Source organism: Hippichthys cyanospilos, chromosome 16, assembly GCF_059441005.1.
Source record: "Hippichthys cyanospilos isolate Australia breed blue-spotted pipefish chromosome 16, RoL_Hcya_1.0, whole genome shotgun sequence".
NCBI classification, from domain to species: Eukaryota; Metazoa; Chordata; class Actinopteri; order Syngnathiformes; family Syngnathidae; genus Hippichthys; species Hippichthys cyanospilos.
In genome coordinates, this window is record NC_142384.1 from 5938346 (window position 1) to 5965559 (window position 27214).

The 27214-nt window shown below is 41.7% G+C and overlaps 1 protein-coding gene across 1 annotated transcript in view; it reads right to left on the reverse strand.

Moving 5' to 3' along the window:
* Positions 1-649: 649 nt before the first annotated feature.
* LOC148410283 (E3 ubiquitin-protein ligase rnf213-alpha-like) overlaps positions 650-27214 on the reverse strand; it is a 42101-nt gene continuing 15536 nt past the window's right edge. The window contains exons 18-67 of the mRNA XM_088437396.1: positions 26886-27059; positions 26647-26799; positions 25957-26573; positions 25669-25828; positions 25384-25601; positions 25136-25273; positions 24237-24404; positions 22839-24036; positions 21916-22097; positions 21683-21838; positions 16716-20324; positions 16516-16640; positions 16273-16389; positions 16079-16203; positions 15888-16010; positions 15749-15816; positions 15226-15382; positions 15012-15147; positions 14744-14926; positions 13761-13891; positions 13540-13697; positions 13252-13458; positions 12423-12610; positions 12248-12356; positions 12060-12160; positions 11797-11985; positions 11457-11623; positions 10761-10863; positions 10090-10204; positions 9667-9865; positions 9398-9594; positions 8155-8277; positions 7971-8081; positions 7641-7883; positions 7087-7171; positions 6965-6999; positions 6770-6870; positions 6212-6368; positions 5964-6138; positions 4549-4631; positions 4224-4475; positions 3863-3992; positions 3698-3781; positions 3444-3624; positions 3031-3232; positions 2087-2164; positions 1827-2024; positions 1665-1754; positions 1002-1180; positions 650-892 (exon numbers count right to left, since the gene is read on the reverse strand). Coding sequence (XP_088293522.1) covers positions 754-892; positions 1002-1180; positions 1665-1754; positions 1827-2024; positions 2087-2164; positions 3031-3232; positions 3444-3624; positions 3698-3781; positions 3863-3992; positions 4224-4475; positions 4549-4631; positions 5964-6138; positions 6212-6368; positions 6770-6870; positions 6965-6999; positions 7087-7171; positions 7641-7883; positions 7971-8081; positions 8155-8277; positions 9398-9594; positions 9667-9865; positions 10090-10204; positions 10761-10863; positions 11457-11623; positions 11797-11985; positions 12060-12160; positions 12248-12356; positions 12423-12610; positions 13252-13458; positions 13540-13697; positions 13761-13891; positions 14744-14926; positions 15012-15147; positions 15226-15382; positions 15749-15816; positions 15888-16010; positions 16079-16203; positions 16273-16389; positions 16516-16640; positions 16716-20324; positions 21683-21838; positions 21916-22097; positions 22839-24036; positions 24237-24404; positions 25136-25273; positions 25384-25601; positions 25669-25828; positions 25957-26573; positions 26647-26799; positions 26886-27059 — 12317 coding nt within the window. The 3' untranslated portion in view covers positions 650-753. The remainder of the gene's footprint in view (positions 893-1001; positions 1181-1664; positions 1755-1826; positions 2025-2086; positions 2165-3030; positions 3233-3443; positions 3625-3697; positions 3782-3862; positions 3993-4223; positions 4476-4548; positions 4632-5963; positions 6139-6211; positions 6369-6769; positions 6871-6964; positions 7000-7086; positions 7172-7640; positions 7884-7970; positions 8082-8154; positions 8278-9397; positions 9595-9666; positions 9866-10089; positions 10205-10760; positions 10864-11456; positions 11624-11796; positions 11986-12059; positions 12161-12247; positions 12357-12422; positions 12611-13251; positions 13459-13539; positions 13698-13760; positions 13892-14743; positions 14927-15011; positions 15148-15225; positions 15383-15748; positions 15817-15887; positions 16011-16078; positions 16204-16272; positions 16390-16515; positions 16641-16715; positions 20325-21682; positions 21839-21915; positions 22098-22838; positions 24037-24236; positions 24405-25135; positions 25274-25383; positions 25602-25668; positions 25829-25956; positions 26574-26646; positions 26800-26885; positions 27060-27214) is intronic.

Consider the following 27214-nt stretch of genomic DNA (forward strand, 5'->3'; position numbering starts at 1 on the left):
GGTGCCCTGGAAAAGTAAAACAAATGATAAAACGTGAAAAAAATTAACAGTTACAACTATTTGGGGGATGGGGAGGGTTAGAGTAGCCTGTTTTGATGAGTAAATCAAATGATTAAACAAAATCAATTGAACACAAAAAAATATTTTTATTTGCATAGTATTGTTTCATATTTATTATATATTGTGCTGTATTCCTCCTTAATAGGACTAGAGAAAAATTACAATTGGAATATTACGAACCCCTATGACGAAAACTGTAGTCCCGCTTTTATATATAGTTATTTATACATTTTTTCCCATTTTCTAGAGCGACATCCTCACAAGGGTTACAGAGGCTTGTTTTTGTCCTACTGCCCTAATACACAATCTTGTTTGAATGAAGGCACTTTTGCTTTCAAATGAACCATGCTTACTACTAAACCAAACTAAACCAATCCAAACCAAGTTTGTGCCCAAGAAGAGACTGTTAAACATCCTAACTAAGGTTAGGAGATTACCGGGCATGTGAAAAAAAGGTATGGAGGGATGAACAAAACATATTTCACACACTTTATATATGTATGTCCAATGTTCGGGAGGGGTGCTACTTTGCAGATTTCACTTTTCCCAGGGGTTTTCCAGTCCCCAATAACCACGAAAAATGAGGGAATACTGTAAACATGATTTTTATGAAGTGCAAATGCAATTTAACAACAAAGAGTACAAGGATAAGCAATGATTGAAAGACAAAGAAAGGCACAAAAGGCCGCCTTCTTATCCAGTTTGCCTGTGAACGCGCTCTTGCTTGACGCCGTTGATGAACTTCCAGGCGTCGACACAGTGAGAAAGGCGGATGTCTGACGGGAAGCTCGGGTACTTGTCCTCCAAATAAGGGTCCAAAATGGAAATCAGACTTCGGAGAGACAAAAACATCAACTTAAGACGCGGGGCATCACCGGCGCAAACGGAGAAAAAAAAAATCTCCGGCAAAGTTTCCGCTTTGGCGGAGCTCATCCAAATACCTCCATTCCGCTTTGAATTCATCAGGTGCCTTGGGGTTCTTCAGTTCCAGCACCAGCAAGTCATGCAGTTCCAGCAGGAAGATGTCGACGCTGCTCCCATTGCAGAAAGAAGTCAGCAGGCGACGCTCGCTTTCACCCAGGGTCTGCTTGTACTCCTCGCAGACGTTTTCAAAAGGATCCTGTGGAGGAAACGTGCGGCCAGGATGAAATCAAAGTGATGGCCAGGGTTACTACGGTAAATGAAAAACAAATGAACTCATTCAACCCCAAAGACGAACTTTTCCGTATTTACTTAAGTAATTCATTAGTTTTACCTGAAGTAATCGATTACTACAGTACTTTAGTACTCAAAATAATCGTTCCTTGGTACTTCATCAATTAAATACTTGATTACTTGAGTAGTTAATTACATGAAGTCATCGATTACATACGAGCTGTCATTTTTAGACTCTCCTTTCGCAAAATACTCGGGAAAAATAATTGAAAAACACAACTACCTGGGATTGAAAGTCTGCACTCTTAAAAACAAACCAAAAAAACATGTCTTTGAATTGGACTGAATCATTTCATATTATACATGCACTTTTGGGTTTGGAAAATATGGTATTGTAACCGCGGCGCGCTCTCCGTCACATACTGAGAGAACATTATTCCCGGCATTACCCTATTAAGCATGAGCATGGTTTCCGATTTGAGGGCGTTCAGCAGCTGCCAGAGGACCACGCAGTGTTTGAGGTAGCACCAACTCAGGACCTGCGGCGCACAAAAGAAAAAGCCCGCTTGAAAATAGGAGCGAGCCGGCTCCAAAAGAGGCAAGACGGCGACCTTGAGGACACAGTCGCTCAGCTGGCTTCCCATGTGCAGCACGTCCTCCAGGTAGCCGGACAGGCGCATGTGAGGGTCTCCCCCGGCCATGGCCAGGAAGCCCAGAGCCACCTCCAACGCCGACAGGGCCTCGCAGGCCTCGCTGTAGTTGTGCAGCTCCTGGGCCAGCGCCAGCATGGTCTGGCCGGACAGAGGCTCCTGCCGGCAGACGGCTCGGTCAGCGCTGGGCGGGGCGCCTCGCAGGCGGCGGCCTGACTCACCTGCGACACTTTCTCCTCGACGTCTCGCAGGATGACGGAGTAGTTGCGGTCGGGCCGGTTCACCAGTGTCGGGATGCCCTGGGGAGGGGGGGAAAGAATGCCTTTCGGTGCAAACGTTTTTTTCGGAAATCGTTCAGGTAAAATGTAAAACCGATGATTTTGCTCCGTTCTGAATTAGGATGAATCGAGAAAAATGGCGGGGTAAACCAGCGGTTCATATGATCAAAACTTCATGAAGTAGAGGTTGAATTTATTGTTTTTGAATACATAAAATTGCTCATTTTTGACTGGTTTGATTTAATAGAAAAATCACAAAGAGCAAAACCCTGCAATAAAAGCTGAAATTGCGAGGCAAAGGTCTATGACAAATAATGACTATTTCTTCAGCTTTTTGTTGGTGTCAGGCAGAACGCTAGAATGCAGTTCCACTCAATGGCAGAATGTACTGTATAATTCACCTGTATATTACTAGTATTTACTTTATTTTTATTCATTATTCATGTTTTTTCACATGTAATCTTTGTACTTTTGTCAGTTTTTGTTTTTTGTAGTTAAGGTTTAAATAGCCTCTCACCATGCACGTGAAGGAGCTTTATCATCATACGTGAAGCTTTTTCCCAGGCAATTAAATGCATACATAGATATGACCAAATCTTACCTTTGGTACATTGCCGATTGAAATTCTGATAAAATATGAGTATTCTAGGGGCACGCAATAAGTAAAATCAGACAAGATTTTTTTTTATCTTCATTTTTTTGTTGTTTATTTGCGTATTATACACTTTGGTTTTTTTTCTTTTTTTTATTTATGAGCTTAACATCTTTTGGTCAATTATAGTTTTGCTCTTTTTTTTCAGTTTATCCTACATGTTTTCGGCCCACAAAATCCCTCACCACACACTTAATAGACTTTTCTCGGGCAGGGCGTGTGCGTCAGTTCTCACTTTGAGGCGGATGATCGGTTTGCCCAGAAGGAAGCGGAAGAAAATCTGTTTCTGGATCCTGGGCAAATCGTACTCGCGGAGGGTCTCCTGGCCCCTTTGGACGCTGTACTGGGTGTTGGCCAGGACCAGAGGCATCAGATCCCGCTCCGGCTCGTAGTGGATTACGTGGAGCTCTGTCAAATCTACGGGGCCGACCTCGTAGCTGGGTCAGGCCCGGAAAAAAAATTAGCCTCCTTTGCTGCATACTGAGCGCATATGCGAAATAATAAATAAATGAACTTTGACCATTTGTCATGTCCCACATTTTTCAAGAAAAAATAAGTAAATTCATCAGGAATAGACCATCAAGTCAATCTGTCAAAAAGTGCAGTAGCATGTCCAAAGATGCAAAAGTAGGTAAAGAGCGCCCTCACCTGGTCTTCTCCCCCATGTGCTTATCCACACATCTGACCATGTCATTGTGCAGGCCGATGAGGTAGCTGACCAGGGCGGTGGCGCACAGCCCGGGTCCATGCCGCTGCGGCAGCAGGACCTTGAGGTCACTGTCGGCGTCGAGGTCACGTCGGCACAACTCGCCGGGCACGCTGATCTCATCTGAGCGCCGGCGGGCAATTTGGCGGAGGTCAGCTCACAGTGCCGCATTCACAGTCGGGGTTTTTCAACTGACCGTATGTTGCCAAAGATGACCTAAGCTGATTCCAGGTTTTCAGAAAGGTGTCGATGCGTTTCCTGTACCAGGTCCTCGAAGAACCTGCGCAGGGATGTCGTGTCAGAGATAAAAATGTGGTCGGCATCAATGACTCACAACCGCAACACGGGCGCTGTTCGGTACCCGTCTGGCCGCTGAGAAACTGGGCGATGGTGCCGCACGAATCTTCGCTGACGTTTAGAAACACTTTGAGAAGTCCTTTCTGCAGGCTTACAATGTCAGGGAGGTGCTTCACCAGTCGCAGCTCCGCTTCCTGAAAGGGCCAACGATAAACTCATCCACTTGTTACTTTCTAAAGCGGCAAGTCAAGCACAGTCATGGCTTGCATATTATAGTGGTGAGGTTTTTTTTTTTTATCTGAAATTTTTTATCAAAATCTGACCAAGGACCAGAATACAGCATCTACAACACAGATGCTCCTCAGCCCTTCTGACCCCTGCTTTTAATGGCCAACTCTGGGCCCAGCATTTCATTGACTGCTGACCTTGTTCAGAAATCTCCAGAGCACAGGCAGGGTGTCTCTGCCATCGTTCAGCTCCACCACATGGGTAAGGTGCTGCAGAGACACTTTCTCCTTGCAGCTCCACACCGCAGATTTATGGAGGCTGGAACTGACACGAAGAGAACCCAATAAGAGAGCTGGATTGTTACTCAGCAGCCACATGATGACATTGTTAGAATTTTGAGAGTCCGTCTGGATGGAGGTGTTCATTTCCTTCAGCTGGCTGTCCAAGAGCTGTGGGGTGGAGGAAAAGTTAAACCACGGCTAACACTGATTACACTTCACTCTTCTCCCAAAGCAACAGTACCTTCAGCTTAGGTGCGATGCATAGGCTCATTTGTGTCTCCCATTCGTTTTGGTTTGCATTGCTGGAGAGCGTCCATGGGCCAGCTGAAACCAGAGGATATAATCAAGGTTGGCAGTCTACAACATAAAAATCACATCATTACCATGATGAAAAGTTTCAGAAATGTCTGCTGCAGGTGAAAATTCGCAGTGGACGGAGTCCATTATAACAACAGAAAAAAAATATTTGTTTGTCGAAGTGTGCCCCGCGATTGGCTGGCAACCAGTTCGGGGTGTAGTCCGCCAAATGCCCAAAGACAACTGGGATAGGCTCCAGCGTGCCTACAACCCTTCTGAGTCTAACTGGCTAAGATGATGAATGGCTGGTATGGAAGGTACTAGAGAGAGACCAATATGGGTTTTTCAGAGGCCATACCAATACCAATTATTAGTGGTCAAGGACGCTCATAACCGATATTCATTTGTAATAAAAAGGAACATATTGACATCTGAAAATAGGGTTCTATCTCTTTGTTGAAATGTCTTTTGTCCATCAAACAGCTTTATATATATATACTGTATTTTTGATGTAAAATTCCAACAAAGCAAGCAGGGAGTTCCCAGGGTCTTAAAATCAAAAACAGAAATGTTAAAAGCTTTAATTACAAAGAAATGGCTTGCAGAATTTAGCAGCTTGCAAGGTTAGCAGAATCACTTATCAAGTTAACTGAATCACTTAAAAAGTTAACTGAAGATTTCAATAAATAGACCCCTGAAATAAAGACATCCTTAAATTGAATGATTGCCCATCCAGAATTTTAAAAAAAGGCCAATGCCAAAGATAGGCATCGATAATCGGCTATGCCGATGATTTCACAAAGTCCGCTTGCGTCCAGAACGCGTCAAACATTAATCACACAAAAATCAAGTTCTGTATTGTCTTCAAAAATCATACATGTATGCACACATACCTTATAAATAGCCAAAAATGTGTAAAATATAAACAAATGTAAAAATGTTGTTTTGTCATCAAAAACACATTTTCATTTTTTTTTGTTTATGATTTATAGAAGGGCGCTTGAGTTGTTCCAGAGCCCACATATCAAAATGAGTGTAAAAGTCATTGTTGTGCAGAAAACACATCTTTTCAAAAAAAGCTCATTTTCTCCTTTGTTGTCCAAAATAGCTCGATGTCACTCAAATGACCGATTGTTAAACCGTGATTACCACAAACCGTAATGAGGTAGAAACTGACTTTTGATTGAAGGAAACAATGTCATCTTTCATACGATCCCGTACAGGTGTGCATGGACATAGCACACACTAATTTGTCGGCCCCAAGAGATGAGCGAAAAAGGCTCAAAATCGGTAGGCGCTCTCGAGGTTGGCTTTTCCGAAAACGCTCGGCACCGAAAGGGTTATTATGGTTCGTCTTACAACTTTGCGGACGCTGGGCTTCCAGGAGGCCGCTGATGATCAGGTGAACGGCGCCGACTGTGTCATCCGTCCCTTTGCCTAGACATCGACCAAAATGCTCTTTGTCTTTCTTCAGATGAGCCAGTAGAAATGGCCCTGGCTCTGCGACTTGAGGGTTGATGATGGAAGCGATGTTCTGTCAACGCAACACAGAGATCACAGTGAATCTCATCTTAGACCAACTCCATGAAAAACGCGAAGGACGTCACCTGGGCGTGGCCGGAAGCGCCGATCAGCATGGCCAAGTGGGTAAACATGCGAATAAGTGCGAAGGGGACAGGAGAAAGGTGCTTGGTGTCCAGCATGTCTGCATTGTCCCTTCGACCGGGGTCGCCAAGTACGTGGCCCGTCTGAGTGCGATCACGACTGGAAACAAACCGCCGACAATGATGACTTGCGCTCTAGTAACATGTCTTTTTTTAACAGACTCCTCCAGGATTTTAGCGGTCCAATTCGGTAAAATGATTCAGCTCATGATGTCATATACATTATAAAGGTGCATGAAAGAATTTGTACAAGTTTCTTGCCAAACAACATCTTCAGGCCATACGCATCACTGCAACTTTAACGGAATGTTTGTACATTCATTGCAAGTCGTCAGTTATGCAGCTGATGTATTTTATCCATCCATTTTCTATAGTCGCTTATCCTCAAAAGGTTATCCTCATTTTTTTAAATGGCAGCGCAAATTGAGGTGGTATCATAACACTATCCATTAAAATCCTGGAGCGGTAACCTGGTTGTTGACAACTTGGCCGGCCACTCACTGGCTCTGTAGTTGATTAAAACCCTCGACAGGTAAGTGACTTCGCCCACCAATGGGGACTTTGCAGTCAAGGCAAATCTGTCTCTCCATGGGTAAGCCACACTGGTCAGAAGAAGGGAGGAAAACTTGTTTACTGCCAAATCAAATGGAGATGCAGATACAGTCCATCTTTTGGAAGAAGATAAATAGAACAAACCTCTCCAACCAAGCAGGGGTGACCATTGGGACATGCTATGATAAGAAAATTGTTAAGACAATGTTTTTAAAAGAATCTTCAAATTAAACAAACACATTTGTCTTTTTTTTTTCTTTACTTACTGTACCACGTCAGTGGCTCTGAACCTTTCAGAGCTTTCTGAGCCTCCGCTAACTTGTCCTGTGGCATCGTGGGCAAGAACGCGTCCTATTGTGAACAGATGAAACCATGAATTTCCTTACCCAAAACACTTAAATGTCAGTCAAATTCTCTTTATACCATTACTCTTAAAAGTAAATGGCTAACATATGATATGATAAAGATTGAATTTGGTGCTTTCAAGAGTCATTGATCTTATTTTTCCATTCCCAAACAGCTAAAGAATAAGAACCCAGATGCATAGAAAAGGAGTTTTTAATTTAATTCATCTCATATCAGACATTTTTAGACGCTCCTTTTGCCAAACACTTGAAAAAAAATGATATTTTATGATAATCTGTCATTTCGACAGGCCTACTTGTAATCAATCAATAGTAAGACCTGCACACACGAGACGCGTGAGCTTGAGCTTTATAATAGTCTCTCTGGCTGGTACCTTCTACAACTGTTTGCAATTTCATTTGCACCAGTTTTTTAACACAAAAATGTTGTCAGGCTTCAAAATCTTTCATTGTACCTGCATGGTGGAAGGTTCCATCGCTAGTTGTTGCAGAGGTGCTAAAATCTTTTGCTCTGAGCAAAGCAAGACGGCGGCCAGGTGAACGGCCAAGGCCAGGGATGCACAATCGTCCCCGGAAGTTCCAGTAGTGACCTCCAAAGACCCGGGATGGTTGGTTACCAAGGTGCGAGCAAAAGCCTTGACCTTTGCGTTATCAAGCACTTCGGACGTGTCAATGAAAGTCATTAGGGCACGGAATTGCTGGAAGTGACAAACACGGAAAGACACACAAAAAAAGTCACCCCTGACTTCACTGACACTGGCTTTACTCCTTATTTGGGAATCTACCTCAGAATGTTGATGCAGATTTAAATTGCCGTTTCTGAAGAGGGTGGTCACTTCTCTGTGCAGTGCCAAGAGCAGGTAAACTCTTGCCCTCTGGGGTGAATTTGTGCAGTCCTATAAAGGTAAAAGACAAAGCAAACTCAAAAGATTCCAGTGAAAATGTCAAATAAAAAAAGAACAAGATTACCTGACAAATCTTATCCAGGCAGTCCGTTCGGCCTTCAGGGATCGCTTCTGCGAATGCATTTCTGATTTTCTTGTAGCAATCTCCATACACAAGATAATGGTCAACTATGATGGCTTGTCCACTCTGAGTGCAATTCAAATGGAATGGAAGAGTTAACAAACTAGCAAGTGTGGGCAAACAGTTGTCCAACTTCGGCAATTTGCTGATTGCTGGTCATGAATTTAAAATGGCTTCTTTTAAGAGTAAAGTATAAAACATATTTATATAAAAAAAACATTTAATCAATTGAACAATCATGTAATTCTATTGCTCAAACATGTTAACACTTTGAGTTGTGTTACGTGAAAGGATGTCAAATGAAACATTACCAAGGAGCACTGTTGACATCAACTGATGTCAATTACGTGTTTGTTTGTTTTTTGTTTATTTGTTTCATAGGAATGGGTGGAGAATAGGTTTGGAAAAAATACACTGTATAAAAAAAAACATTGCATATGATCTGTAAGAATGCTTAAGATTGGAAGCAGGTTCTACTTAAAAATGGCTGGCATTAAAACAGTTAAAAGTGATGCATAAGTTATATATGCATATGCATTTTAATTAGACAATTCAAGGAAACACAATGCAATAAATAACAGAATTTTTGCGATGTACATAGTATAGGGCTGTCACTATCGAAGTTGATTTATATTGCTTTTTTTCCTTTTTCTTAATGTTAAAAAAGAATACAGGTTTAGGTTGGCTTTACAATTTTTATCGCTAATAATCTTTTTTATGGTCGGGGGATGCTAAGGGTTTTCTCATTCCTGGGTGAGACTTGGCAAAACATAATTGAGAAGCACTGGTGCAACTAATTATTGCAGTTTATTTGGTTTGTTCAGTGAATAAAAACAACGAAACAACAATTTAATCACATGAGAGTGATTGATGTACTCTACAACCTATTTTATTTTTAAGTATAATTAGAGGTTTAAAAACGTCTTGAGATAATGTTTGAGATGTTTTGAGACAAAAGATAATCAATCAGTCTCTTCTTCAATAGGTGGTATTGGACAATTTGAAGTTAAACGATTACTCGATCAATAAAAATAGTCGATTAAGTTGATAATCGATGGAATCTCGAATCGAATCATTTTGACAGCTCTAAAAGAGTGTGCCGTTTTAAAACGCGAGCGATCCATACGAGGCCCCCCCAGACCATAATTAGCCCTAATTTGATTTTCGTCGTGAAAATTCAACATACCTTTTGTTTAACTTCCTCAGGAAACAGCCAGAGCTTATCATCCCTTTTGAGAAGCTCCTGGGCAAATTCCACTCCACGTTGGCTGATTATTTTGCGGACCAAGTAGACACGATACCAGTTGTTGCCACTGCGCCTACACAAGTTCACCACACTCTCCAGGAAGGCTTTGCTTTGAGCCGGGTCTCCATCTGGCATTTCTGTAAACAAGTGTGAGAACTTTTTGATCACAACACAGCAAGCCACGCCTGTCATCTTTTACAATGGCTCACCAGTGGCAATGATAGCAGCTGCTAAATCCAGGTTCATCTGCACTCTTGCCACCTGCTGCAGAAGCTCTACAGTGACTGGAGTCTCCTCCATCGGTTTGCCAAGTGAATGCAGGACCTCTGTCAGGAAGGTAGTTTCGCGGTGCATGCACACCTGCTTGTCCGTGTCTGATCTGAACTGGAAACTCTCAAACATGGAGTCCTCCATGCGAGAACGGAATCAATAAGAAATGAGCTATTACAGGATGTATTGCAGATTAAGGAAGAGAAAGATTTTGCATGAATCAGTGGTGACTGCTCTAACACTGCAAGGAAAGCTCGGCATATATATATATATATATATATATATATATATATATATATATATATATATATATATATATATATAGCACTTATGTTGCATAAAATGAATATGTACATGTATACCTGCAGGCACTCCAGGTAGAGGCAGTATAGTTTAGTTTTGTCTTTTTCCTCTAAGATGTGGCACTGCTCGACTGCCTGCAGGTGTTGCTCCAGGTAATCCTTCACCTCATCAAAACTGTCAGGAAAAGACGTTTATGACATATTTTAGCAGGGTAAACTCAGATCTTATTGCGGTGACAGCTGAGCCTTTTCTCCCCCTTGTTCATCTTGTGTGATTGATTTACTTGCACAATCTGCAGGAGTGTGTTTATGGCGGGTAATGGTCTAGAGTAGAAAAATGGCCAACAGAAGCGCTTTTAACGCTTGTGCAGTATTTTGACCAATTTTGGGCCATTTTCTTCCACATCATTCTCATAGTATTTTATCAAAGGGGTGGCATACTCCTGATGCGATAACTAAATGGTTGTACCATGTTGAACTTTGACATACTGTAAACATCTGGGTGAAATTTCAGCTCCCTGGTGTCTTTTTTCCACAATTTTCTTTTTGATGTGAAATGCCTCTGATGTGAAAATCAAAGGCATTGGACAAAATACCGAACAAGTGTTAACTGCAATGTGGTTTCAAGCTCACACTCAAGCTTTGGTTATTGTGATGTGAGTAGTTGGGATAGGACACCACTACCATGACAGATAAATGAACTGCAACATTTTGACATAATGGCACCTCACCTGTACTTCAGCAAAAGTTTGAGCACCACCGATCGAACCACTGGGTTTTTATCCGCAGAATCATCAAACGGAGAGAGCACCTTGGTCATGATTTGCCGATCAGCTGTGAAGATAAGAACGCTGCAATCAGAATTTATGTGGGAGTTATAAAGATGTGTATTGAGGATGGGTCTGTTTATTAATAGGTCAACTTGCAAATGATGTATGAATTGTAATTTCACCCAACACCCATTGATGCCGAGGCCAAACAACTGATGATGTGGCGGGCTGGTCGCACCACGTGGTCAATGCCAAATTCCACCCCCTTCAACAACGTTGAATTGAAGTGCTGAATATTAGGGATCTTTAACAAGTAGACCTATTACGAAGTCAGTTCATTGTTGATGTTTTATGTGCTAAATCAACTACACATGGAACAGCACTCTCCTGCTCAGTATCATATTGGCATGGAGCCAGCAGTTCAGAACCTTCAGGGAGTGATCTTACTGTGGTTGATGGTTCTATTAGGGGCAAACCTTTCTTCTCCTGTTCACCCAAACTGAATGTCTCTAATTAGGGGGAACTCAGATTGTTCAATCAAGCGTTCGTTTATCATACACAGTATGGCAAAATTCCAGCGTCTAATAAAGTACAGTTTGAGGAAATATGATAGTGGCTTCTTAGAAAGCCTGACATAGAGTACAAGCAAGAAGGTACCACTGAGAATAGAAGCAGCGCTGTCTTCCACCAGGAGAAAGGAAAGCAAATGGTGAATGACTGCTGGGCATGGGGGAGAATTGTCCTTGAAGCACACACTAGACACCAAGTCGATGAAGAAAGCGTTGCACTTATTCCTGAACAAAGCGTGCTGTTCAACCCGAACCCTGCGCAGGATGTGTCAGACAATGAAAACATAGAATGCAGAAGCCTATAAAGTACATACTTTGAAAGACTTGCTTCTGAATACATGATTTAATTTTCACTTTACAGAGACATTTAAGTCTTAACTCACACAAATGAAAGTAAGTAATTGGTGCTAGAGAAAAAGATCACCAACCGCAAGTCCTCCGAGGGAACCGATGTAAAATCATCAGGAAGTGCCTGTTTGCATTGAGGACAGACATTCATCTGACACGGGGCCAAGTAATTTTTGATGCACGAGGCGCAGAAGATATGCTCGCACAGCAGACAGATGGGATCTTGCGGGTCTCCCTTACACACGAAGCACCAAGGGACCGAACTGAATCTGGATGGAATCAAAATGACAAATTCCATTGAGTATGAAGACACTCATTATGAGCCACCATTACTGAAATGTACCTAAAGATTCCTTGGACAGCTTCGTCTTTGCAGATCTTCAGCAAACGAATCATCGCCTCAAATGGCTGCTGACATTTAAGGTCAGAATTGTTTTCCAGAGCCTGACAAAGAAAGGTTTGTAGTTTTTATTTCCCCTTTTTGTAAGACATCTGACCTAATCTATAAACAGGCAGACAGCGCTCACCAACCTGGTTGAATTGTTGTACGTATTTCCTTACTAAAGGTGTTATCTCCCACTGTTGTGTCTCAAAGTGCTCCACAAATAAAGAAAGGGAATATATCCGATTCCAATGAGCTCTGCGAAGTTGAAAAATTGAATCAATGTCAAAAGTGCTCAAAAGTTCATTTTTCATCTTGACTTACCGGACTGCGCTGACAATCGCCCTGCTCCTGTCTTGGTAGTGTTTCGCATTGTCCTCCGAGCAGACAAGCTCAATCGGAAACTTGAGTTTGTTCACTTGTCTGACCCACACTTGTCTTTGGGTATCCGTCTCTAGGAGTCTAGGCTCCAGGTGCTCCAGGCAAGCCAGAGCAGCATACACATCATGCATCTTGTAGACAAAACAGCGCAATCAATGCAAACCTTGCAGATTTGTCTATCAATACTAATCTATGCACATTTTTTCATCTGCAAAATATCACAAAATATTAGTGAAAATTGACACCTATGCTTTGCTTGATCTGCCCTCTATGTAATGCCTTAAAATGCTGTCTAACTTGATATAATGAATTCCCCTTTGTCAATATCCAAATGTCAAATATCCCAAAAGTGTAATGCTGCAACCACCATGCAAGTTACTTTGATGATATTCAGTTTTGGTTCACACCAAACAATGCTGTGTATTATATTCAAAAATTTCAATGTTGTGTTCTTCCAATTTTAAAGGGGGCTCAACGTGGAAATTCAAATTTTGGAGCTTTAAACCGTGTTAAAATGATAAGTACATACCTTAAACAATATGGCCGAAATGAAATGGCCGCTTTATCACTTTTGGCTATGGTTCAACAATGACCTCAAAATCAGCCGTTGGAACATGAGTGTGTTGACTCTTAATATTCACCATCGAGCAGAGTAAAATGTATATATTCAGGTAAAAGAAGGCCCAATTTTTTTACGTAAATTGGGAATGAATTGAGATTGTTCTAGAGAAAGGTTCAATATAGTGTACTAAGCAATTAAGACAAAACTCACCAGAAGATTTTCATCTTTGAATTCAGGACTCCTTAAGAGTATGTCTGTCACCTGCGGTTCAAGGCAAAGCATTCTGTAGAGGTTCTGCAGCCGGTTGTTGGATTGCTGATAGGCGGCATGGACCCACGGAAGCGTTGGAACTGCCTCCATGTTGCCGCATTGCCAGCGCAGTTCATTGACACAGCTGTTTAAAGCTATAAGCAGGAGCTAAAACATGCAAAAATTAATGACTGCATTTGTATGCAAACTTGTGATAAGAGAAGTCGTCGATATTGCAAAGACATCCACCTTCAGATCCTCCTGACGGTTGACATTGATAGTCAAGATGAGAAAATCTCGCAGGTAGAGCTGAAAGAACTCATACTGCGTCTCTGGGGTGTCTTTGGCTATGTACTCTCCTAATGGTGTTTTGGAAAAGAATTCAAAGAATCTCTGTTGAGTATGACCTAAGAAAAGAAATGCAAGGTTAATTACCGTAAAAAAGCAGTCTTCCTACAGCAAGCCATTACCTTCATTTTGAAGTGCATGAACCCAGAGCTCCTCTAAGTAGTCCTTGATCCTCCCACTGAAAGGCATGTCCAAGGGGAAGTTCCTGCCTTGTGCTAAGTAGCTTCGTACAAGAATTGTTCTTGTCACTGAGCTATTTAGGAAGCAAAGGGGCACAGTATGCAAAAAGAAAGTATTTCAGATTTGAAACTTCCAAAATTGCTCACATAATCAAAAGAAAATACAAACCAATACGTATAAATACTTGGGAACTTGAATAATCTAAACAAACCTGACCAGTGAAGGACTGTATTATTTGAGTACATGGTTCGAGTCCGAGTCACTTTATTGTTTCACACTCTGACCTTGGCATTTGACTGGGACTTGTCTCAGACAGGGTCATTGGAACTCACAAAATATTTCTATAAATTCAACAGAGTCTCAATATGTTTTTAATCCTGAAAATTAATAACCTACTTTAAGACACTTGAAACTGATTGGTTAATTTAAGCATGGCAACGCATGAAGTCTTGTTTTTCAGTCACATCAGCCAACAGCGGTGTTCTTAAATTTGGTTTTACCGAACATTGCAAACTGGTGTTGGTTCTGACGGCAACAAAAAAAAGTGACAATTTCGGATACATGAGGCATCATGTCGGAATGTCTGTTTTGTTTTATGAAAGTGTTTCTTATTGACAGACAGATAACAAAACAAACAGTTTGAGCCAACGAAGAAGAATGTCCAGCATAATGAAATTACTCTTAATTTTGTGGTCGTAAAAATAGTATTTATCTATCTTAAGTTTTACTCTTTGATTGATCTTCTGTGACTCGGACCTTTGTGACTCAGGCCTGAATAGACTCGGGGCTTTTGACTCAGAGCTTTGTGACTAGAACTTCACCTGGACTCGATCAATGTGGATTTGACAATGGCTTTGTTTCATGAGGGAATATTTGTTGTGATGTGAAAAAAAAATGGGGCAGGTCCTTTGGTGCCTCCACCTACTCAAGCGATGGTTGTGGAATATCCAGCAACTTGTCATCAGCAAAGATGTGTAACCACAGCCTCTTCACAGTAGGACAACTGTCTCTCATTAAGATGTCCAGATTTTGGTCAGCGTCAATCACTGAAACCACCTGAGCCAAGACGGGGGTCACCACACCCTGAATATGTTTCCATAAAGAGTTGCTGTAATGGTACCCCCCACAATTGTTAAAACTTACAAAGGCAAACTTAAAAGTTATACAGTTTTGCGGTTAGGGACACTACTCACCAAAACGTGCCTCCTTCCTGTAAAGCATCAATATTACAAGCCACCTTGATGACCCAATCCCTTGTGGCAGAGGAAAAGTTGCTTTCACTTGCTAAAAGTGAGTAAAGGCGCGTCTTCAGTATTTGCAGGAAGTCACCTGCCAAAAATGAAAACATATAGAGGGCACCAATGACAACTGATCATGGGAGACAATGAGTAAGCAAGTGGATACTACCTGTAACTTGGTCATTGTCACTTAGAAGCATCATAAGAGCCTCAAGTCGTTGAGTGCTGCGCCAGCCGTTGCCTTGCTGATCCCTGAGCATGCCAACTGCACTATGCACACAGCTACAAACCATTGCAGAAGTGTCCAAGGCAGGGTCGGCTTCAATCTGCACAATAACATTGTATTTAGAAAGATGTCTTCAAACCAGACTGAGTTGACCGCTTTCACTACTGAAATGAATGATGAAAAAGCTTAAGATGCGGTAATCCCTTGTTTATCACAGTGGATGTGGCCCAGAACCTCCCACGGAGTAAAGCGTCGCCCTCAAAGTAAGATTTGCCCCCTTACGGATAGTTTACGTGCACAAATAAAGTGTATGAAATGTGTTTAATAAAGCCTTGCCAAACTTTTTTTCTCAATCCCCATTGATCTCCTAATAGCAGTATGGAGACTGAACAGCATGTATCTTATTTTGGGCACAAACTTTATTTTCTTTCACAACACAACAGTTTGCATTGTACGCATCGCTTACATCTTGTATTGAGTCTGCTTCTTCTTGATTGGCATCGCTCTCATTATGTGTCTCATATGCCTCGAGACCTGTTAAAAGATTTAATTTAGCAGCACTTTTCCTTTTTAAATCAATGAAGCAATAAAAATGTATACCCGACCTTGTGGTTGACTCAAATTTGTCTCAAACAGTTGACAAATTGCTGTGTTCTGCAAGGTTCTAATGCCTGTAAGAATGTCCTTTGGTTTTCTGAGGTCATCGATGTGCACCGACGTCCAAGGGTCTGTCAATTAAGATTTTTCTTCAGAGATTCACGACAAAACGCATATGTTTAAGTTGGAGTGACCATACCGCCATGAAATCCAACGTAGGAAGTCCCTCCTTTGATCCTTGGAAGCCTGGTGATAAAGTAGACTAAAACCCTGCAGTCCGAGCCCTCTTTAGTGATCCTCGTCACTTCATTTACGGCTGAATACCTACGATCGTCCAGCAAGGTTCAATTTCGTACCACAAACAAGCGCATGACAAAAATAATGTTTGCTTACTTGGCAGATGCAATGAGATGGCCACTATGAGTGGCCTCCTTGAATTCACTCTGAACGACAAGGATCTTCTTTCTGCGTTGATTACATGCGCTTCCTTTGTCAGCAATGAGGAAGTTTCTACAAGATCATTAGACCGCCTTTATCATCTCAACCACACAGTCTAATATTAATATAAAAATTCTTCTAATAACAGAAGAATTATTATCGTTAAACTGTGCTTAATTAACCATTTTATCCACAAACCTAATTTCCTTCAAGAAGATGTGTTCCGTGTCAAACTGCTGGAGGGAGAGAAGCTTGACACTTTGCAACACGTTCTCTAATGGTTTTAACTCGGGTGCAGTGAGAAGTCGAGAGAATGTTGTAACCTGTAGTTCAAAAAGCAAGTCAGGTAAACTTAAGGGGTTTGAGTTTTCAAGGCAAGCCCATTCTGTCACCATTACCTCTGTGAAGGAGGAAACATGATGAACTTCCTGTTCTGTATGAGCTACAACAAAGTCAGCCAGGCAGCCGTTATGCAGATCATCAAAGAAGGCATTTGCAAGATCTTTACATTCTCCACTGGGAAGGTCTGTCCAATCCAACCGCATAACTGAATCTGGCGCAGCACACCTGAGCAGTACAAGTTTAGCGTTTTGGAGAACTCTCTGCTCAGCATCTGAACCTTCAAAAGTGTCCTTCATTTTCTCCATCACTTGGTGGATCACTGATGCACAAGCATCTGAATGGTAGCCAATGAAGACGTCCGATGGTTTGTACTTGGGCGCCTGAGTCACATTGATGTGACAGCTGACTGAAGCAAAGTGCCTGACCCATTCCTTCAATTTCTCAACCATCCTCTTTTGCTCTGGTGTAAGGACTGTTTGGATGTCTAGATAGTGTTTTTCCAGCCTGTTAATGAGAGGTATTGGGAATTGTTTGTAGACCACCTCTCTTTCTTCAATGACAATAAGCCGAAAGTTATTGTGCACCCTGCACTTGACACGGTGGGTTCCAAGGCCCAGATCCACATACTTCTGTCCTCCCAAGTAGACATAATATTGATTGAGGGCATCATAGAGACTTTCATAGAGGTTCTGCAAGTTCAGGAGAACAACAGTTCGACCAGTCTCCATGCAGATCTTCACTCTGTTGATGTTGCGACATATTTGAGTGTACTCCTGGTCTTTGGGAAAGCTGGATCCAAAGATTATTTCTGGCTGGCCAATCTCTGAAAAAAAGGTTTGCTGCAAGATCTGGAGCGCTGCATAATTGCAAGTTAGGACCAACAAGTAGCGACATTCTTCCTCATGTCCGACCGCCTGAATGTTTTCTCTCACAAAATCAATGGCACTGCTGGTCTCCAATTCGGATGCGAGCACAAAATTTTCATTAAAGATGGACATTGCATCCACGTTATCTTTGCCGCTGAAATTCCTCAAGATGGCCTTTGTGACTTCCTTCATCGTGAGCTTTTGTTGGTATGACCTGGCCCCTGCATAAATCATCTTAATCAAGCTGTAATAGTCACGCAGGCCAAAAAATCCTTTACCTTCGTTAAGAACAATTTTGATGTAGGCTGCTGCAAAATAGGAAAACAAATGCCTGATCTTCTCTAAAACCATCACATCAGATGAGCATATACCCTTTGCGCTTACAATCAGTTCTTTTTCAGTAGGATCACCACGAGAAACAAATATGCCTCTATTCATCTTTGCAGGGTCTAACGCCCAGTTGGAAATGCCAATGAATCCAACCTTTTTGTGTGCCAGCGGCTCGTCGTCAATGCAACCTTCTTCCAACAATGGGTGAAGGGTTTTAAGCGGCATCTTTGGGGAGTCTTCAGCCAGCCCGATCTCATCAAGGACAACCACTGATATGTACTCATCAAGGTTCTTCCCTTCCTGGAAGCGTCCACATTGTTTGAATATATTAATGATGCCTTCGGGTGTAGAGTGAGGGCTACACTGAAAGGACACCAAATGAACCTGCCTGAACATTTTGTAGAGATTCGAGTGTGCAGCTTGGCCCTGCATTGCATCTCCCACCAATGTTTTAGACAGAGATTTTGAGGTTCCAGGTTTTCCAACTAAGAAGAGTGGAAACCTAAGCTCAATGCAGAGAACCATCATAAAAACATTTTCTTTGAGTGCAGCATTTTTTGCAATAGTATCTGCCATTGGCACACCACTTAGGAGTAAATCTTGCATTAGTGTGATTTCCTCCCTGATTTTTGCTGGCTTATAACCTGATGGTAGATATTCACTGACACACTGTCTGTATTTAAACTTCTGTTCAAGGCAAGCATGGTAGCACACACCCAAGGCCATGATTAGAGACCAAATGACAGGATCTCGTTCGTCTGGCTCGCTCAGATCACATTGTTTTTTACTTTGAAGGGTGTACAGCTCTGCAAAGAAACGAGCGTGGTGATCGTAAAACCAAACAAAAGCCTGCATGCAACGTTCAACATCTCTCAGGCTGACAAAGCTACATTCGTCACGCCGTCCCCTCATGTACTTTTGTGAGGCCGAAAGAGACAGAGTAAGCCATTTGAAGTATTCCTGTTCAATGTTTTGCCTGTCCACAACTTTCTTCACAATCTGCTCGATGTATTTTTCCTCTGTCTTATCATTTAATTGGCCAAAGTCCCACACCAATGGGATCATGCTTGGTGGCAACGCTTGAACCCTATAGACGAGCTGGCGGAGTGGAATTGAGCCTAGTTTTTCATCGGTTTCCTCAGCCCGGACTCTGTACCCAAGACCTGCAGATTCCAGCCTCGTGATCATCTTATCGGTGTGCTTTCGGTAAGGGTTGCATGCGGCAATGATCTGCAATCCAGTATCGTCTTTGAAACCGACTCCCTTGACTGTCTTATCACAAAGTACCTCCTTGATACTGCTTATGTCCTCTGTGGTATTGGCCTCGTCTAAGAAGAGAACAGAGTCAAGTCCATGGTCTCTTTTGTTGATGGAAGCCATAGCTTCGGCTTCTCTTACTTTGGTGTAGATCATCTCTGACGATGTCCCACCATGCACTTTGACCAGTTTCATGTTTTCAGTTGCAACATTGTTCCTGCGCAGCTCACAGAGATATTTGATGAGTCTTGTCTTGCCGCATCCCGTCTCTCCCATGATGATGACAGGTATGCCACATCTGAAACGCATGTGAATTGCGAGCATCTTCAAAATGTTGTCAGTCGTAAGCTCATATGTTGGATCAGGGTCAAAAGGCTCTTCGGTTTCTGCAGCATCTGAAGGCTTCTTGATTCCAAGAACATTGCAGAGATGCTTTATCTTGTCACCTCTGGGTAGGCTGTCAAAGTCAATGTTAAAAGGAACGCCCTGGTTCTGCAGGCCTAAAAACAATGCATGTGACATAACATTGGCTTTAATAACCGCGCCAGACCTTGGGTCAATTGCATCCAATGCTTTCTGTAAATTAGGTCGAAGATAAAACCCAATAAAGGTCATGGATGAGTGGTCCTCGTTAAAAAAAATGTAGGGGTGAGGTTCCGATTCCCATTTCCTTTTGATCTTAAAGGGACCCAAATCCTTATCTTGGACATTAGTCAGGTTTATTTGTGAAATTCCAGGACTTTGGTCAGAGATACTTAGGGAAGGTGTGGCAAAGTCCCTTGCCATGATGATCATAAATTCCACGACAAATGTTTTGAATCCATTGAGAATGTCTCCAGTCAAATTGGTATCACAAAACACAGATTTCTCACAGTCTTTCAGCTGCAGGTTGAGAAACCAAGTAAAGTTTCTCAGTTCCGCCCACGATGGATTCAGAACGCCACAGTAGAAGAGAAGCATCTGAAGACATTCCGCATGCGACCCTTCAGCAAAGTTTTTCTTGTAGCTGAACATATCAAGACTAATTTTTTCATGAAACCTTTTGAGATACTGGTAAGGTCGCTGAAAGGCTGAACTCTTGAACACTTTGTCATCCATTAGGGGGTTGCCGTTGTTCTCGTTTTCCTTCATTTCAAGCACCATGACGTCTTTCGGTGGCCGACAAATAATATTTGGGAAGACATCTGTGAACGAGCTGATTGAGGTATCAGTCTAGGCAGACAACAGAAAAGCCCATGGTAAGCAAAGCTGTATATATATATATATATATATATATATATATATATATATATATATATATATATATATATATATATATATATATATATATATATACGATATTTTTTGCACTATAAGGCACACCGATTATAAAGTGCACCTTCAACGAATGGCCTATTTTCTAAAAAAAAAAATAATCATAAATAAGGCACACCGGATTTTAAGGCGCACATAGAGTTGAAACTACAGTACTGGCAGGGGTTGCATTATGGATCCACTAGATAGAATTGCGCTATGCATCCACTAGGTGCTGCACTAAAGAGAATGTATTAAAAACAACAAAGTCATCAAACTTTATTCATAGAATATAATCTTTATCAATACACTAATGGGAACTGAGTCACAACTAACAAATGAATAAACAGCTGTTCTATTTCAGTACTATCTGAAGAATGGGGAAAAATACCTCTCTGACGCTAACATTTTTTAAATAAATTTATTATTATGTATACTAAAACGTTGTATGGATGTTAAACAAATAATCATTGTTAAAAAATTATTTGGATAAAGCAGAGAAGGCGTTATTGGTAATTGCTATATAACTTCTAAACAGGAGCTGCAGAGCCCAGAATGGATCCTGATCACGTCATGCGCTCGTTACCGCGCAAGCGCCGCCTTCCTTTTAATTTTCCCCTTGGCATGCATTACATATTTTTGACCTGCTATATAGAGCAGTGAGAAGTTACGAATAAACGAACGTCAGGAAAATTTAAACGACAAACATGCAACAGTATGAGTGAAGAGCCAAGCACAGGTGAACGCGGGCAGCCGGCGTCTTTTTAATTTTCCCTCGGCATGCATAAAATATTTTTGACCTGCTCTTCCGATATGGAGCAGCGAGAAGTTACGAATGAACGAAAGTTAGGGAAAATTAAATGACAAACATGCAACGGTATGAGTAAAGAGCCAAGTGCGGGTGAACGCGCACCGCCGCCGTCTTTTTAATTTTTGCTCGGTATGCATAACATATTTTTGACCTGCTATTCCAATATGGAGCAGCAAGAAGTTAAGAATAAACGAAAGACAGGGAAATTGAAAAAACAGGCATGCATCGGTATATCTGGGGTGCCACGCGCAGCTTCCAGTGAGTCCTCCAAAAAAAAAAAAAAAAAATTGGTGGGGCCTGCAAATCAAGTTAATTAATCGGACTGGATTTTTTTTAGGCCCAATCTTATCTCTAGGTTATGCAGTCAGCATATAATATGATCCATATATAAGGTGCACCGGATAATGAGGTGCACGGACAGCTTTTACTGTATATACTGTATATATAAAGTGGGCAAAGGTCTTACCTGAGCTGAATCATTTCTGCTTGGCTTGACAGTTTCCTCTAAGAATTCAATGATATATAGATGTTTATCACTGCACTTCCAGATGTTTCCCTGAGAGTTCATTAGGTAACGCAGAATCAACAACTTGAATAGAAACTCATGGATACCTTTCCGCACCTTTTAAGACAGCACAGAATCCAATTAACACAATACCACCAGCAGACATAAAATGTAACAAAAGGCATAACAATTACCGAGGAAGTAATATCGAAATGGAACACTATGAGTGTGTTCTTTTTCACGCCACTCAAGAGGGACTGAAGGACGGCATTCTCATCGACACTGGATTCAATCAATCGTATGCATTTCTTCATTGTGTTTTCCTCAACTGAATGCTTCAGTGTTTTATAAATCTTCTGAACATAAAGTGATTTACCTAAAAGTTGTCAAACAAACAATCAGAAGTATTATAACGGTGAGACTTTTTTCCATTCTTAAATTTCAAATGAAGGTATGTTATTTTGTTCATACATGCAGTCTGGCACTCTTGTCTGATATATTTTTCTGAGGACATTTGGTGTGATTCATTTAATGACCATACTGACATTTGGTGCTAGGAAGGAATAATATGGTTTATGAAGAAAAAGGTGTCTTGTTTCACTGGTTGTATAAAAGCAAGCTTATGGGGAATCTTTTTGGGGGGCAGGGACGAGACATCGCATTGTGACATACGGCCTTTTTTTCCATTGTTTCTCATTCAATGCGTTGCATTTTCTTGGTCAGATTCTGATGAATCTGAGTCAGTTTTACAATTTTCCAGCGTTAATACGGACAAAATATCCTTCACTTGATCAGCATTGGCTCTGGAAACTTGTGAGACTGAGTCAGATTCATTAGAATCACACCAAGAAAATGCCACGCATTGATTGGGAGGCACTGTAAGGAAAGACCGGTTGTCAACGATGCTGTGTCACAAGTCTGCAGAGAGACCCCCCCCCCCCCCCGAAGAATATGTTACAGTATGTATGCATTGCTTATATACAACCAGAAAAACAAAAATTGGGTTTGAAATATTTTTTTTTTCATTCTTAAAGCATATCTATTCTTCTGTCTCAGGAACACATGTAAACCTAACATTTTAAGCAGGTATGAAGTGTGAACACACTCATACACTCACCAACACCAGCTCTTTCAGATGAGACGGTGCCAACACAGAGGCGATCTTTGAATGCAGCAGCTGCACTGGATTGGACTGTTGGGACCACATAATGCTGGTGGAGGTACTTTTGGATGCTTTCCATTGACTTTTGAGGAACAACCTGCAACCTGTACTGACGGAAAGCTGATGGGAGGTAGGCATGTTCTCTTTCTGAGCTACACAGTAGAACAAGCCTGTAGTCTGTCTTGCACTGCACTTTCATGCGCTGAAAAAATGTTTCAACTTTGGAACTCACGTCGTACGGAAGCAGCTCCCCGTACACGAGGCAGTATATCTTCTTCTCCCTGCAACCTGTGCTGAGACAACGTCTGAGAAAGAGCTCCACCTCCTCATAAGTTGAGGAGGAATTGCACAGGAGGACCTCATCATAAGTTGGGAGAGGCTGATCTTCGCTGGTCATATAAATGGAGATGCAAGCAGTTAACACCGCTGTCTGAGGGCAAACGATGAGGTTTGGATTCCCGGCTGTCATGCTTCTTGGGAGCTCTCTCTCTATGACATTTCTAAACTCCTCTTCAGGAGTATTCTTTTCAGCCAGTATTTCCAGCAGTCTTCCAAGACTTTTTATATCAAGAATGTGTGGAAATACATGCTTTGGGTCATTCATGTAGTCAATCCACAACTGATCAAACCATTCAAATCTGTTTGCTTGTACATCAGGATCAAGTTCTATACTTGGGTCTGGCATCCCGTGGAGCTCGGTTTCTTTGTTTTCTTCTTGTGGTTGGGTGAGGATTTCATGTTGAAGTTCATGCCAGACATCTGATACATCTGAGGCTGTGCAGCAGGACTTAATAAAAGACAGCATCATGACAACTTGATCATCTACACATTGTATGCGTTCTTCTGATAGATTGTTGCATAGGAAGAAAATCTGTTCCGCTGTGAAATAGTTCAAATAATAATGCTGCGATCGTTGTCTTTCCACAAAATACAACCACAAGTCGAGGCAGTTCTCCATTGTTTTGCAAAGTTCAGAAAGACACTCCTCAACGGTGACAGAATTGAAATTCCTCCCGAGGTTGAAGGTCATCTTAATGCTGAGATTCCCACTGAAGCAGCAGTGGACTTGAGCGTCCCAGTGTCTGAACAGAGGGTTTCCAGCAGCATAAAGAGCAATGAAAGCCTCTGCTAGTCTTTGAACACCAGCAAAGACCTGAAAATAAAATGTTTGATCAGTGTAAGCTTAGACTGCTGCAACTTACAGGAGAAAAGCCAAATTCAAATGTCAGTGTTAACAGAAATCACAATATAAACGCTAAAAGAATGAAATGCAATCCAAAGGCAATTCAAACATGAGAGAGTTGAGCTGTGCTCTTATATTTGTGACCTCTATCAATGTTAGAAATACAGTACCTCTGTGAAGTAATTGACTTCAGTCTGTCCCTGATCGTCTTTCCCAGACATGAGCATCAGTTTGTTCTGCAGGTCCTGTACATCTTCCAGAGAATAGTAGCTTGTCTCTTGTTTTTCATCGTCATCCTTCTCCGTCAACTCAAGGGTCAAGGTGGTGTTTAAACTTACCTGTGAAAAACAAAAAGAAGCAGAGGTGAACATTTTTAAAATGGTTCCTTGTCCCTCATTTGTGTGCACCCTGGACCTCCTCCGTCACTGTCAGTCCACAATATTTTTCAAGCCAAACTTTAATCTCTAGTCCCTGGATTTGGCGTTATCATTTCACTATGCTTCCGTCATCATTTTCCCACCACGAGGTAGGCATTTTACTATTTTGGCAAAACAGATGCTCGTCAGTGACAGACAATCTGTTAGTCACTGACAGAATGCCCAACTGCTAATGAATGGCTAATACGACGACGGATAAAAACCTACTGTCCATCATGGCTAGTTTGCCTTTTTGGAGGGGGTTGTGTAATTTTTCGGAAAACGGGTGTCTGTCAGTCATGGACCGGCAAACTGCCCTACTTTGAAAGGCACATTTCACATATTAAGACAAACCACAGTCAGTGTTCCGATTCCAGAACCACTCGTACTAGGTGAAAATGAGCAATATAAAGACCATATTGTTCAGAAAAATAATTTTAAAATTATCAAATGCTTTGAACTTTAAAACACAAAATCTTATCGACATCAACTGAAAGTGCATCACTAATTTAGCTTTGCAACACGAAGGGTGCATAAAACAATTGCTCTAAATGTCAGATTGCTGCAACTGCATTTTTTTTTGGTGACAGGTAACATAGAAGGGGAACATTTTCGTCATGCGGTGAAATCAGGCCTGGAGTTTGTCAATTTACCTTTTTGCCACTCCGCGCACAGATTTGATAGACACCTTTTCTGTTGATGGCAGTTGCCAAAGACATAGAGGACAGCTCCACTGATCCATGACTATCCTTTACTGTTTTCAGCCATTCCAAATGGCGGCCACTGTCACGCTGCAAAAGAACATTTTTTTTAATAGTGTTTCGGAATAACCAGAAGGCTATGTCTTATTAAGAAAGTGTAAACCCCATCATCATCTCTTTTTATTTCTCTCTCCTATTACCATTTTTTGGGGCAGATTGCTGTCATTGTCTAAGGCTTTCCAGAGTTTCTTTAAAACCTCTTTGAAGGCCGGAAAACCTGCATCTGGCTCAAGCTCATACAGGACTGGAGAATAGCCGAGAATGGCATCATGGAAGCAAGCCACACGGTCTACCTCCATGTCATTCTGTCCCGCAGAAATGTCAGCCAGCTCAACGAACACCTTCAAATCCTTAAGATCTGGAAAAGAAATGTGCGTTTTATAAATTGCCTGGCCTTGATGAGCTTTGACACAGCTCATACTTACCTTTCAGTGCATCTTTTACCCATTTTACAAAATGGCCTCTGTGTGTCAGCTCATTTAAGCAACGTCTGCGAGGCTCCGTGATGTCCACCAGATCATTCTTGGCCCCTATTAAGGCGTCGTTGATGCACTGAAGCTCCTCTACTTGAAAGTCAGTGCGACCCTTGTGAGGACAAGCGGTCAAGATTATGGATGGATGAAATTGACGTTGAAATTTGGATGTGGGACGTTTTGCTCATTAAATGTGTAAAATTTTTAGCATATTTTATTTGACCTTGAAGTTACACTTACAACATTCAAGAGCGTCTCCAGCACGCTGAAGTCTCCTTGAAGACAGAGTAACTCTTTGACGGCCATGATGACCTCAGCTGAAGACACTGCCAGATGGATCTGGAAATATTGCTCGATTTGCAGAAGCCTGGTTTGAATCCATTGCTTATCTGTCGACATGTCAATCCTGCACATGATGTTGAGGTCTCGTTCAAGCTCTGTGTATTTGCCCTTATATTCACTGAAAAGCCAGTTGACCTCCTTAAGCTTTAGAGTGCCATTTTTCAAACACGTGTATATGTCCGTGTAATATTCAATGCAGGGCTCAAAAATATTGTCATGAAGCTCATCTAGCGTCAACGTTTTGTGTGGGACCTCTTCATCAACAGGATTGTCGTCCAAGGGTTCTTCATTGACTAATCTGGCTTTTTCCTCCCAGCACAATATGAATAAGTGGCTGTCTTTGAACTTTTGCAAGGTATCTGACATGCTTCTAATGCTGTCATTCATTTTGAAGTAAGTGACAACTCCAGTGGTGGCAGAAGGAATGTGGTCTAACAAATGAACCTCCATGAAATGGTCCAGGGGCATTATCTCTATATTGACACAGCGGCTCTTATGCATGTCACGGACATCAACTGAAATGAGACGGAATAAAAATGAAAACAGACATCAAATGTTTGATTACACTAAACTTGGTTCTCTCTGTACCCGCCATGTGCTTGTCAAGATGGCTGATCATTGTGAGCAGGACGTCCACTTGCTCCTTCTCATGGTACACAGCTTGCATTTCACCCTCTCTCCATTTCAGAAGCCTTCCCATTTTGCCAGGATCGCTGTGTTGCTCATTCTCGGAAAGAGACTCTGAAGAGGACAAGGACCCCAATACACGTTATGTGATTCTTGTCAAGTCTCTAAATAATCTTTTGTGATAAGCAGGTGACAATTACCAATCTTCAGCAGGTCTAAAAATGTGTATTGATTCACCAAAATGATTTTGAGGTGCTTCACTGAGATGTTTCCCTTTATAAACTTAGTTTTGATGTTCAACAGTGTTGACAAAGCAAAGGTCATTCTCTCTCTGGCCTCAATGGTGAGCTTGTCAAAAAGTTTTTTTTCTGCATCTGAAAAGAGACAAATTGAAAGGATGAAGCCCCTTTCACACAATTGTTAAATCCTGGGGCGCCGTGGCTCAGTGGTAGAGTGGTCATCTACCAACCAAAAGGCTGTGCGTTCGATAGCCCGATCGTTGTTACCCTGTCAAAGTGTCCTGGAGCAA